Source organism: Glycine max, chromosome 1 (assembly GCF_000004515.6).
Source record: "Glycine max cultivar Williams 82 chromosome 1, Glycine_max_v4.0, whole genome shotgun sequence".
In the NCBI taxonomy this organism is placed as follows: domain Eukaryota; kingdom Viridiplantae; phylum Streptophyta; class Magnoliopsida; order Fabales; family Fabaceae; genus Glycine; species Glycine max.
This window is the reverse complement of record NC_016088.4, coordinates 53,256,804-53,270,330: the sequence shown is the minus strand read 5'-3', so window position 1 is coordinate 53,270,330 and position 13,527 is coordinate 53,256,804. Positions and strand designations below refer to the sequence as shown.

Sequence of the window (13,527 nt, the reverse complement as noted above, 5' to 3'; positions counted from 1 at the left end):
CACGCAGAAAACACTCCACTCAGTCATGATCTTTCATTGCTAGCAGTACTATTTTTCGTTGTTATTATTTCGAATGTTGGACTCCCTTTGATTATGCTTTGTCAGCGCTTAATTATTGTTGTTTTTTCAATCATTTTCCCCCTCTAATTTCCATGAGTGTATTCCATATCACACATATTAGCAGTTTTTGGGCAGGAACCCGTAATTTTCCAGTTTAAGTTAGTCATATAAAAAAAATATATGTATGGATTCAAGACTAACTAAATTTGTACAGTTGTTTCTTTATAAATTATAAAAAAATAACGACACGTATTTTAAGGTTAAAAAAATACATGTAAAATTTAGACCCCAAAATTTCTTTGCATCTACTAAATAAGTCCACCAACACCATACTCATGCTCATATATACACTACAGTGCCTCTCCACCAACATTTTAGCAACAACTTGGAAACCGGTCACTTCCACCAAAAAGATGAAAATGAAACACCACCACTTTGGAAGAAACGAGTCACTTACAAGAGTTAGCTATCCACGTCAATACTTCGATTCAAATTTACGGTCTTCACCCTAAAATTTTTAAAAGCTTTTCATATTATCAATAAATATCATATCAAAGTAAAACATATTTTTAGTTCCTATAAATATATTTAAAAGATCATTTTTATTCCATCTAATTTAAATCATCAATTTTTAGTTTCATTTTATAAATGTGTCACAATTAAACTCACTAACTTTGTTAACTAGTGTCAACAATTTTGGATAGAAATATATTAGTCATTGTCCAATTTTAATGAAGGATGTTGACATGGATTAGGGGCCTAAACCCTTTAGGACTCTTGATTGTTGGTTTGAAGAGAAAAAGTTTGCGGGTTTATTAGAGGAGGCGTGAAGGAATCTTGTGGTGCGTGCTAGAGGAGTTTTTGTCCTCAGAGAGAAGTTGAAGGGTTTGAAAGCTTGCTTAAAAGAATGGAACCACAATCATTTTGGTAATATCCACAATAATATTGTTAAAATTGAGAAGGAAATGAATGAGTTGAATAAGAAGGAGGAGAGTGTGGGCTTGTCTTTGGTGGAATTGGAAATAAGGAGGGGATGCAAGAAGAATTTTGAAGAAATGTCCTATATAAAGAGTCTCTTCTCAAACAAAAGTCAAGACTCAAGTGACATAGAGAAGGATATTGCAATCCAAAGTTCTTTCACATTGTGATGAATTGGAGAAGAAAGAAGAATATGATTAGAGGCATTGAGTTGGAGGGAGCTTGGGTGGAGGAGCTTAGTGTTGTCAAAGAGGAAGCTAGTAAATTCTTCAAGAAAAGATTTAGAGAATATAATTGGGAGATGCCACAATTAGATGGGGTGGTATTCAAGAAAATCTCAAGGGAGGACAACTATATGTTGGTTGGTGGGTTTGGGGAAGAAGAAACCAAATAGGCAATTTAGGAGTGTGGAAGTTCAAAAAGCCCAAGCCCAATGGATTTAACTTTAAATTTTTAAAGGAATGTTGGAGTATTCTAAAGAATGATGTGTTTAATTTCCTTCAAGACTTTCATTCTTCGGGATCTTTCTCTAAAGGAGCTAATGCATCATTTATAGCTCTCATCGCAAGGTTGATAAGCCACAAGAAAGGGGATTACAGACCAATTTCTTTGGTTGGTTGCATGTATAAAGTGGTGACAAAGATTTTGGCAAAGAGATTGCAAAAGTTTTTACATGGTGTGATAGATGAAAGACAATGCACTTTTTTGGGGAAGGAATTTATTACATTGTGTTTTGATAGCTAATGAGGTGGTGAATGAGGTTAAAAGGAAGAAGAAAAATGCATGATCCTCAAAGTTGATTTTGAAAATGCATATGACTCGGTATGTTGAAAATTTATTTTCTATATCATGAGAAGGTTAGGCTTCAACAAAAGTGGATTTATTGGATAAATGGTTGTATCTCATTTACTTTGGTTTCCATTATTATTAATGGAAGTCCAAGTAAGGAATTCATGATGCAAAGAGAAATAAGACAAGGAGATCCACTAGCCTCATTTTTTTTTACAGTAGTAGCGGAGGGGTTGAGTAGTCTGATGAGAGAGGTTCAATCTAAAGATCTTTTTTTTGGGCTTCAAAGTGGGAAGAAATGGAGTGGAAGTCATTTTGTTACAATACACAGATAACACAATTTTTGTGGGAGAGTTGAACTTGGAGAATGTGGTTGTGGTTAAGAGTATCTTGAGGTGCTTTGAACTAGTGTCCGACTTGAAAGTCAATTTTCATGAAAGTAGATTTAGAGGTGTTAGTGGGGAGAGAAAAACTATAAAATGATTCTCAAGATATTTAAATTGTAGAATTTTGAGCTTGCCATATTTGTATACATGGGAATTCCTATTGGTGCCAACCCTAGGAGGAAGGAGACTTGGGAGCCTATTATTGTCAAATTAAAAAAAAAAAAAACTAGCCTCTTGGAAACACAAGAATCTATCTTTTGCAGGAAGAATCACGTTGATTAATTCGATACTTGCCTCTTTACCTTTATTCTTTTTGTCTTTCTTTAAAATTTGGGAAGGAGTTGCTAAGACTTTGCCTAGATTATAAAGGAGGTTTTTGTGGGAGTGTGAGGATGGGAGGGAGAAAATATCATGGGTTAGTTGGGAAAAATGATAACTGCTAAATAATTGTATTTTGATAATAGAAAATAAGGCAAAATTGTCTTTAAAAATAATTATTTAGCAGTTATTTGCGCTTAAATATTAAATAATTGATGTTTTGTTGAATTTTGGCTGCAGATATAAAAACTGGAGGTGTAACAAGCAAAAAGGCCAGAAAAATTGAAGAAAAGAAGAAAATCTGAAGCAGGCCCAGCCCAATACGCGCGCTGAGCGCGCGTCACGCGCTAAGCCCATGATCCAACAGAAGCGTGCGCTAAGCCTGCAACACGCGCGCTAAGCCCGCGATCTAACAGAAGTACGCGCTAAGCCTGCAACACGCACGCTAAGCCCGCGATCTAACAGAAGCATGCACTAAGCCTGCAACATGCGCGCTAAGCGCGCGATCTACATGCGCTGAGCGAGGGGGTGTCGCGCTGAGCGCGCCTACGAAGGCCCAAAGCCCACTTCAGCAGCTATAAATAGAGAGCCAGTCCAAAGGACAAAACACCACGACAGAACCCCCTCTCCTAGGGGTTTCACTTTCTTTCTTTCACCCCTTCTCATTGTAAAAACCCTCAATGGCCATGAGTGGCTAAACCCTTAGTTATGGTCTGGCAGGCCTAGAAGCCAATGTGATGTATGATGTACTCTTCACTATTTATCAATGCAATACCAGGTTTTTTCTTTCCTATTTTCTTTTCTATTTTTATCTTGCATACTCATTTAGGGGTTAGATGCTCGGGAGAGGGTAACTTCTAAATAAGATTTAAAGAACATATGCATGCATTAGTTTTAGGGGTTAGACGCTCGAGAGAGGATAACTTCTAATAGAACAAGAAGAAAAGATATCATAATAAAATCTTTGCTAGGCATAGAGTGATTGCATTATGCCCATGCGTCAAAGCAAACATCTAGAATTAGAACTTCATGCATTTTATCTATTGAGTCTTTGCAAAGGCATTTGAGAGATAGATAGGTAAAATAGGCTTGTCATCGTGAGGCATCAGGGGCAAGTAAATGAATAGATGTGGGTAGGATAAAATCACCTGAATTGGTAAAGAAAAAAATCATAAACTCATACATCTTAGGCAGACAAGGCAAGTCAGTTCCTAACACTATTTTATCTTGACTTTATCTTTTTCTTTTATTTTAAATTTTAAATTTCTTTCATCTTATCTTATCTATTATCTTTATCTTTTATTTTAAATTTTAAATTTCTTATCTCTTGCTTTTAAATTGGGTTTACATTAATCTAAGTACAAACAAAGTCCCTGTGGATTCGACACTCGGACTTCCGAGAACTTTACTACTTGTGACGATTTAGTACACTTGTCAACGAGTTAACAAAAAATAATGTTCACCAAAAGATCATGGAGGCTTAGGGGTAAAAGATATAGCTTTCTTTAATAGTGCATTATTAGCCAAATGGAGGTGGAACATGTTTCACCAAAAAGGGGAGTTGTGGGAGAGGGTGCTTAATTCAAAATACTTGAGTTTGCAAGGGGTTAGCGAGGGAGAGGTGAGGGCTCATTAATTTATATGGTGGAGGGATTTCAAAAAAAGTGTGTAGAGGTAAGCTTGATAGATGGTTTGATAAGTTCACTGAGTGGAAGATTGGAGATGGTAGACACACTAGGTTAGGGGAGGATATATGGAATGGGGTAGAATCTTTTCAAAATGCATTTGCAAGATTGTTCCTTAATTTGGAACAAAAAGGTGAAGTGATTGAGAATGTGAGTAGATGAGATAATAGGTGTTGGATGTGGGAATTTCATTGGAGAAAAGAGTAGTTCGAGTGGGAAATGAGCTTGGTGGAAGAATTGCATCATGTGTTGGAAAATGTGTCTATTGGAAGTATTGGTGATGACCATTAGTTGTGGTTGGAGGAAGCTTCGACTATGTATACCGCCAAATCCACTTATTTGGCTTTGTATAACTTGAGACGTGGTATACATGATATTGATATCTTTAAATGTTTGTGGAAACTTAAAATTCCGAGAAATGTATCATTTATGTTGTGCAAGTTTTTCATGATAGATTACCCTCCAAGGTTAATCTTCAACGTAAGAGTATTGAACTACAAGATGGGTGATCTTTCTTGTGTCTTTTGTAATGAGTTGGAATAAGATATGTCACATGTTTTCTTTTCGTGTAAAATTGCTCAAGGCATGTGTTGGAAAATGGTATAACTTATTTGGTTTCAACATGGTTCTCCCTATTTAAGCCAGAGAGCCCTTTTGGAGCAACTCTCATGGGGCTATAGGAAACAAAGCTAAAAATTGATGGCCTATTGGTTGGTGCTCAATAATTTGGCAACAAAGAAATGCTATGCTTTTTCAGGGACAACAGTTGGATCTGGATAAACTTTGGCAAAATATTTCTTTCATGTTGTGGTCTTGGTTATTGGCCTATCATGATAATTTTGTAATTCCATTCCAACAGTGGCAGGTCAATTCGGGAGCAGCTTGTCAAATTTCCACTAGGCATTTGTGTTGGAAGCCGGTTTTATTTTCTCTTATACTTGTAGAGTCCATATATTTTCTTATACAAGATTTAGTTGTATATGATAAGATTCTTTCTCTGGTAGTTTTGGTTTCAACTACAAGATCTGGTCAGGTGGGTTTTTGTGTGATGGTGTTATTTTAATGAGTATTTCGGTTAGTTAGACATTCTAGATGGGTGGCTATTCGTGCCTATTAAATCTATATATATTTATCCTGCACTTCTTGTGCTATTAATATATTATGTTATTGCTAATAAAAAAAATAGTGCCAACAATGAATTATTCTTTATGATAAAGAATTGCTACAAAATGTGAATTATACATTACAAAATATAAATCATAGAATTTGATGATTTTTAAACACCATAAAAATCACAAACCACAAATTTTAACATTCTCCCCGCCTTTGGTGTCGCCATGAATGAAGGTAATATGTTGCATTATGATTTTTGTGGTGGTTGAAAATCGTAAGGAGATTGACCTTCCAAGATCATAGATTGGCCGCAAAAAAAAGGATGACCTCACATAAGTCTCAAGATGCAGAACAAAAATGAAATCCGAATATTGGAGTTTCCTTGATCGACCATTTCTCAACTTCCCTAAACTGAATGTGTTAGATTTTGTATGAACCTATTCTTAAAATTAAAAAATCATTACTTGTAAGATCCGTTAAAAATTTAAATATATTATGTAACTTGTAGGAATCATTTTAAATTCTTAAAGATTTTCACAATTAGAATGAAAACAAGTTAAATTTCTTAAAATTAATATATAAGACTCGCAAAAAAGAGTTAAATAATTTAATGTTATCAATAAGATCTAATAGTTGATAGATAATTAAGTTTCATAGGCATGTAGTCATGTATATTGAAGAAGCGAAATTTAGTTTGATAGTGTTTATACCTCAAAAGAATAGTAAAAACTAATTTAAATATTTAAATATATTAAGTAATTTGTAGGAATCATTTTAAATTCTTAAATATTTGCACAATTATAATGAAAACATGTTAGATTTCTTTAAATTAATATATAAGACTCATAAAAAGGAGTTAAATAATTTAATGTTATATCTAACAATTAATAGATAATTAAATTAGATAAGCATATAGTCATGTATATGGAAGAAGCCAAGGTTTCATAATGTTTACACCTCAAAAGAATAGTCTAAACTAATTTCTTTTGAGGTGTGAAGATTATCAAACTAAATTTCATGCAAATCATTAGAAATGCTTTTATTGTTTTGTCTTATTTCTTATTTATTTCATTAAATAATAAACTCTTTTAAATGATAACATTGTCCTCTTTAATTATTATATTTTTGCTAAATAAATTGCTTTATTTAATTAAAGAAATAACTAAAAAGACGTCTGGGTTGATCCTCCGATACTTATTATCTTCACCTCTTCCCTTGTAAAAGTGAGTGGCGGTTCCCGTATCTCACTCTCAAAATTTACATAACACTAATGCCGCAAACAAAATCAAATAATTTGTGAAGGGACCAATTGTTTTTTTATATACATGTTCTATTATTAGTTTATGAGGATAAGAGAGAGAGAGAGAGAGAATAATTCATGATGTTTTGGATTAATTCAAATATTATGATATTTAGAATATAATTTATTGACATATATTACAAATAATTTGTCGATATATTAACGTTTCAATAATATAGTAAAGTCCAAAAACAATTTGAATTCAAAACTAGAAAATGCCAATCAAATAGAAATGCATCCTTGTGTTTTCCCGTACCTCTCCCTGGCTCCTCCACATGAGGACCTGCTCTTGTGTCGAGTGTAGATGAGATGCTCCCCCAAATGTTTACAAAACAAGCAAATTAAGACAAACCCCTAACCAAAAAAATACAAAATATCAGCTTCATGTTTCATCACCCAACAAATTAGACTAACGTGTTTGAATGTTGAATCATGAATGGAAGCTGATGCGAAGTTTACATTGCAAGTGAACAACTGTGAAGTGAGCTAACGCGGAACCCTCTTCTTTCATGCACCTTGCTTCTAATCCTGTGGTCGTACGGACACCCTTTGGGTTGGGACATGAAAGTCCCCAATCACGTGGCCCCTCTTTCATCCCTAGTCTCTCATTTTTATTCCCATATTTGCCCCTTTTTTTCAAAGAAAAAATAAATGTATTTAACAAATTAAACTTTAGATCATTTGTAAAAATATAGTTGCAAATTCAGAATTTTAACTCATAATTATTGATCAAGTTATGATAACCTTGTACCAAATGATTCACGTATTCGGTTATTTTAATTGTGTGATTTAATAACATTTTAAATTGAATCAAATGTCATTACGTTCCTTGTTTTCTTCCCCAAAACCTACACCGGATAATGGGCATACTTTGTCCTCAACTCTGTCATCTCATCCTTGCATTAAACTCTGAAACTCCAAAGCGAAAAACCCTAACCACCATCTTGAGTACCGTTCCTCCATGCCTAAATCTTCGTCTCACCCTCAAACTGCCTCAGAACAGCCATCATCAAAGATGTTGATGGAGAATGAATAATAGCGATTAAGATTAGGGATGTGCTAGAAGAAAATGCAGAGAAAACTATTTTGGATGAGTTGGTGTTGATGACAATAATGTTAGGATCGATCATGAATCATGATCCTCAAACATTAGGACGGGAAAGAAAGACCCGAAATATAAATATAAACTATACCCATACAGTAATAAATTTTATGTAATTATTTTGTGTCCTTTTCTTTTCATAATATGACATTTCATTAACATAAGAGAATCTGAATCTAATGTTAGGCCACGTTGATTGAAGAGAAACAGGGTGATTCATTTCTTCGTATTCAAGATGATTTAACATAAATAAACTAATTCACGTTTCAGGTTCAATTTGCAGTGCTAGACCGAATTTTTATCTCATAAATTCACGGTTAGTTACTTAATGGAAGTAAAATGAAAGGGCTAATTAAAATATCCGTTGAAATGTATGGAGACAATTTTAAATTTTACAGTGACACTTTGCCATAAAACCTGAAGTTTAAGCCTATGTTTGAATAACTGTTTAAGCCCATGTAACTTTTGTGTATCCGAATTAGAGCATGTTTCGAAGTCAAGTCAGGTGCAAAATGATTTTTGAAGAAAAGTACTTTTGTAAAATGATTAAAAAATTTACTTTTATTGTTATTTATTGGATCTACATTAAAATACATGCTATGCTATAAGAATTTTAACAATAAATCAAACATGCACTTAGTTTTTAGAACATACATCGTATTTTAGACGACTCATTGAATATTAAATTTCAGTATCTGCCAGTATTTTTAGGATATTGGTCAAGAAATTAAAAAATATATATTTATTATGAAAATTATAAAAAAACACAAAAATAATCATAAATAACATAATTTTTTTATCAATTAATAAAAATGTTTTTTTCTTATCTTAACTAGTATAATAGTATTTTAGGCCTAATAACAATGATTAACATTTGCCTAAATTTTATCCTCTAAGCAACATTTGTCTTGCCTCTGCTCATTGCCAACTCTTTTCCCATTCATCCCAAATCTACATGACGGTGTATAAGACCCATAATTTTCTATCTTTCTCGCCCGAACACAACAGTGTACATCGTTCTTGTGTCTATTATTATTGTTGTTTTTATGTGTCAGTTTTTTTCTGCCTGCAAGCCCATACATACATTGCATGCATATCCTTTTCCAAATTCCAAGGAAATTGAGCTTCGTAAAAAGAAGCCAAAAAAAATTCACGTATCTCTTGTCAAACGACATTGAAATTCAAATTATACTGAAAAGATGAGACCTTTCGGCTTTCTTTCACACACTCTCACTGCTTCTAAATCCTAATCACTTTCATTTTCATTCCTTTCTCTTTCCATAGTTACGCTGTGCTAAATAAAACGACACCGCCTCAAGCAATGAGAGTAAAACGACGCCACCAGCATTTGCTTTCCTGGCATTGGATGGCTATGATACGATGATGCTGCACTGCGCTGTGCTGTCTCACACCACCCACATGTTGGAGAGGCTCACCTTTCAATTAAAAAACTATACAAAAATACGTACGAGTGAGTACACACGTGCACCCGTGGTGGCCATTTAGAACAAAGAGCCATAATGCATAACAATAACATAACCAGCTAGTGAAGAAAAGAAAATCACAAATACAAAATAAAAAAAACGTTTGGCTGGCTGGGATATTCATTTTACTGTACACAACACTTCTTAACGGTTGATCATTTATTATGAACTTAAATTTCTATAAATAAAAATAAAAAAAAAGATGATCAACAACATGCAATTTTAAACCTCTTTTTGATCTATTTTGTGCACTTTGTTTCATAGTACAACGCGTTTCCCCAATTCCTCATCGTTTTCAACCCAAAAGAGGGAAAAGCAAGACCTTAAAAAAAAAACAAAACAAGTGTAGGTAAATTCATTCCTTCATCCAGTTTCCTTTTCCCAAGTATCATGCCTTGACCGGGAAACCGACTGAGCCAATTTCTCGATTCTCTCGGCGAGTTGAGGTGACAGCTTCTTGGCCGGTTTCCGTTCCTTCTCGGGTCGAAAATCGAACCCCAATGCTTCGGATACCTCTTCGGAGCTCCACCCAGCTTTTCGGAGAGAATCCGAAAACTTATCTGCCTTCAAAAGCAGAGCATCCAACAGCGCTTGATTATCCAACACCACCATCTCTCCCTCGAAGAATCCAGAAGCTGAAACCTCAACCATTTCATTTATATCCGATTCGCTCCACCCACCCGCTTTCAAAACTGACCCGATTTGCCCTATGTATTCTTCCACCCAACCAGGAACTTTACTCCGCGGCATCTCGAAAAACCTCTCCGGCGAAGACGACGCCGATAACGACGACGAGGATGAGTTCCTCCTCCGCTTATCCGTGGCGGCGTCGGACCAGAACTCCACCCACCGCGGCGTCCTCGTGCCGGAGTCGAGGCTCCGGCGCGAGAACGCCGCGGAAACGGAAACGCCGGTGGATTTCTCGCTGACGGATCGCTGCTTCTTGAGGAGTATAGGATCGGCTTCTGAGCTCCGGAAGAGCGACTCGCGGTCGAAGAAATCGGAGAGATCTAAGCCGCAGCAGAAGATTCTGTTCTCATCGACGAAGAAGATAGGGTTTCCGGCGAGGGAGGGATTGGAAGGAATGTAGCAATGGTTGAAGATTGGAATCAGCAGCGGCGCTCGCTTCAGCGCGTTCCTCGCCACTCGCAACGCCTTCTCCGGCTCGCACGGCCGCGGACCCCACGACTTCGACCACACCGCGTTCCGTGCGATCTGAAACGAAATCGCCGCGATCGGAAGGTCCAGCGACGCGCGCAGGTGCAGCCGCGCGCCGCCAGACCGCCAGTCCGGGAATCCCGGACCAACGGGAAGTCCAGCAGCGAGGACGGCGCGGAGGTCCGGCGGGAACACGAACCCAAACTCGGCCTCGGCACGTGCGAACTCCGTGTCCGAGAGACCATGCTGCACGTGTATGCCTGAGTCGCGAAGGTGGTTTATTACCTTGTCTGCTAAGGAAGCGAATGAAACGACGCCGTTACGGACCGGGACGGACGGGGCTGCTGATGCTCGGGCCGATAAACGGCGTAAACCGGCTATATGGGCCGGGTTTAGACCGGTCATCCTCCGGTCCACGTCCACCATTGCGGTTTTATTGATAGAAGAGTAGTGATAACTGATAGTGTTTATGTGTTTTCTTTCTCTCTCTCTCTTTGGTGCCTTTCCACACAGAGGACTTCAACTTCCGCATAAGCCTCTTTAATTTATAGCACCAAAACCGTGGACCCCACTTTAGGATTTCTTTTCTTTATTTTTTTCCTCCTCATAGCCATGTTTTGTCGTAAATGGTAAATAGGAAATTCCAAATTACAAGGCGTGATATGATAATATAATAGCTGTTGAGCAACGGCTCATTCAGGAAACACCTGTGAGTGTAAATTATTATTATTTTATTATTATTGGTTATGGGGATTGTGCCATTGTGTTCCTTTATCAACGGGAATGCGATTTTTTTGCCACTAATCTCTTTTTGTTTATGGTAATCCCTTAATCTTTTTATGGTATTAGTATTTTATTGGTTTATTTGTTCTAGTGATGGTGAGTTAAGAAGTTGTGCTTTGCTTTTCGAGTGAACATAAAGAGATTTGGTATTATTGTTTTTACTATTGGCTTGTTTCTATGACTTGGTTAAGTTGTGCTTTTAGATTATTATTGTTATTAAGTATGCATGACTAATCTTTGGCCCACGAGCAATCATGGGCATGTTTGGCGGGGGATCTAAAAGCTAAGCATACAATCATCATGGCACATTGGTGTGTTGTACTCTAACGTTAATCCCCTCTCTTTATTTTTCACTTTCATTTCTTTGTTGCAATCTTTATTTCTTTCCGCCATTGTTTCAAGAGACATGAAGAAAAAGGTTATATCCAACTAATCATTAGTGATTAACAATTAGCTTAACGAGGAGGTGTCCCTCCAATAGAGGGCATGGTTAATTCTGCAATTAATTGGCCTCCCATCCCAAGTACCATTATCTATCTTTACACATGATGAAACTACTAACAAGTTTGGCGTTGTTAACTCCCATATAGTAGTACTATTTGTCTGTTCAAATATTGTCATGTTTTTGCCTGGCGCCAATTTCATGATCTGCCTGGACTAAAATTAATAAGGAAACCTATAATGAATACTTCCATATATAAACATTGATAATTGATAGATAATTTTATTTTTTAAGTATGGATGATGATTCAATTCTAAGTATGTGTTTATGAAATAAATTTAAGAAAAATTAATCTCTTAAATAAATTTTAATATTTTGAGGAGTTAGTTTAAATTTAAAAGGTTAAAATATATTTTTCTTCCTCATAAATATGAAAATATTTGAAATTTGTTTATGTAAAATTAAAATATTTTGTTTTTTCTTGAAGTATGATACATGTATGACTAGTTACATCCGTGTGTGTATATATATATATATATAACTGATATAAAAAAATTATATTTTACATCAATTATATACATAGTCGATGTAAAAAATTATCATCGTAAGTTTGGATTATCTGAATTCATACTAAAAAATGATATATTCATTTCAATTATGTGAGAATAAAAAAATATACGAAAAATCTTACAAAGATAAATTTTGAACATCTTTATATTTATGAGGATGAAAAATATATTCAATTCTATATATATATATATATATCCTCCTTTAAGAAAAAACATGAATTATACTTGATTTCTTGTAATTTAACTAAAAAATATTTTAGTTAGGTACAGACTTTGACATTTTTAAATCCTTATACTTTGTTTTTGTACTGCATTGTCACTTCAGTAATTTTTTCAATCTATTTTTTAATAGTAAATTACATTAAAAAAAACATAGTAAAACTATTATCCATCTCCTCATTATTTATTTTTAAAACATTATTCAATAACATTTTAAAATTTTAATATAATTAGTTCTTTATAGAAAAATATTTGTTACGTTTATAAATAATATATAATTTTAATACATATCAATAGTGCTTAAAAATAATTTTATATTTTTTAATTTTACTAAATATAAATCATAACATTGCATTTAATAAAAATGCATGCAGACACATCAAACTTGATCTCTAATATCCATTTCTCATAAAAGATTTTTGCATGAGTTTACAATAAGTTAAAAAAGATTAAAGATGACATCAACAAGTCATTGATTTAAATGATAATGAATTCGATTTTTTTATATAAGGTATCCGATTTAATTCTCGTATATAAAAAAAATATAATTAAAAAAAGATACTCACTAAAGGTGAAGTCAAATTATTCGATAGAAATTAGTTATTAACAAAATTATTATCTAGATATAAAATATATTTACCATTAAAAATGAATGGAAAGTGAATTTAGGTGATGTGGTAATAAAATAAAGCATAAAATGGTAAAATACCAAAAGAAAATAAAGCATTTTTAATCAAATCACATGAGGTTGCAATATAATTGAAGAAATTACACTTTCTTATTTTTGAGAGTTTTTTTTAATTATACTTTCCATCTTTTTTTACCTTAAAATTTATATTGTTTCATCGAGATAAAAGAATAAAAAAAACATCCATCTTTTTTATTGATTTACCATGTTTAACAGTCGATTGTCTTTACTCAATCGATTTTTGTTAAAACAGTTAATTATCAAGCTTGATAGTCAATTGTCTTTAGTGTAGGAAACGATTGATAATCACTTATGAAGAAATGATAATTAATTATTTTACATGAGAAATGTGTTAAGGTTGAAAATCTCTCTTATAAGAGAGAAAACAAAATAAGATGAGACTGCACTTTTTTCATCTCACTCTCTATTTCTATAGTACCAAACAATTTGAAA

The 13,527-nt window shown here is 34.4% G+C and overlaps 1 protein-coding gene across 1 annotated transcript; it reads right to left on the bottom strand.

The window, feature by feature from the left end:
• Positions 1-9,435: 9,435 nt before the first annotated feature.
• On the bottom strand, positions 9,436-10,963 carry LOC100793662 (uncharacterized). The gene has a single exon (XM_003517251.5). It carries the CDS (start codon positions 10,797-10,799, stop codon positions 9,579-9,581), a length of 1,221 nt encoding a protein of 406 aa, XP_003517299.1. The 5' UTR covers positions 10,800-10,963; the 3' UTR covers positions 9,436-9,578.
• Between the last annotated feature and the right edge of the window lie 2,564 nt (positions 10,964-13,527).

Coding starts and splice junctions, on each gene's coding strand:
- LOC100793662 (XM_003517251.5), bottom strand. CDS start 10,799: ATGGTGGACGTGGACCGGAGGATGACCGGTCTAAACCCGGCCCATATA.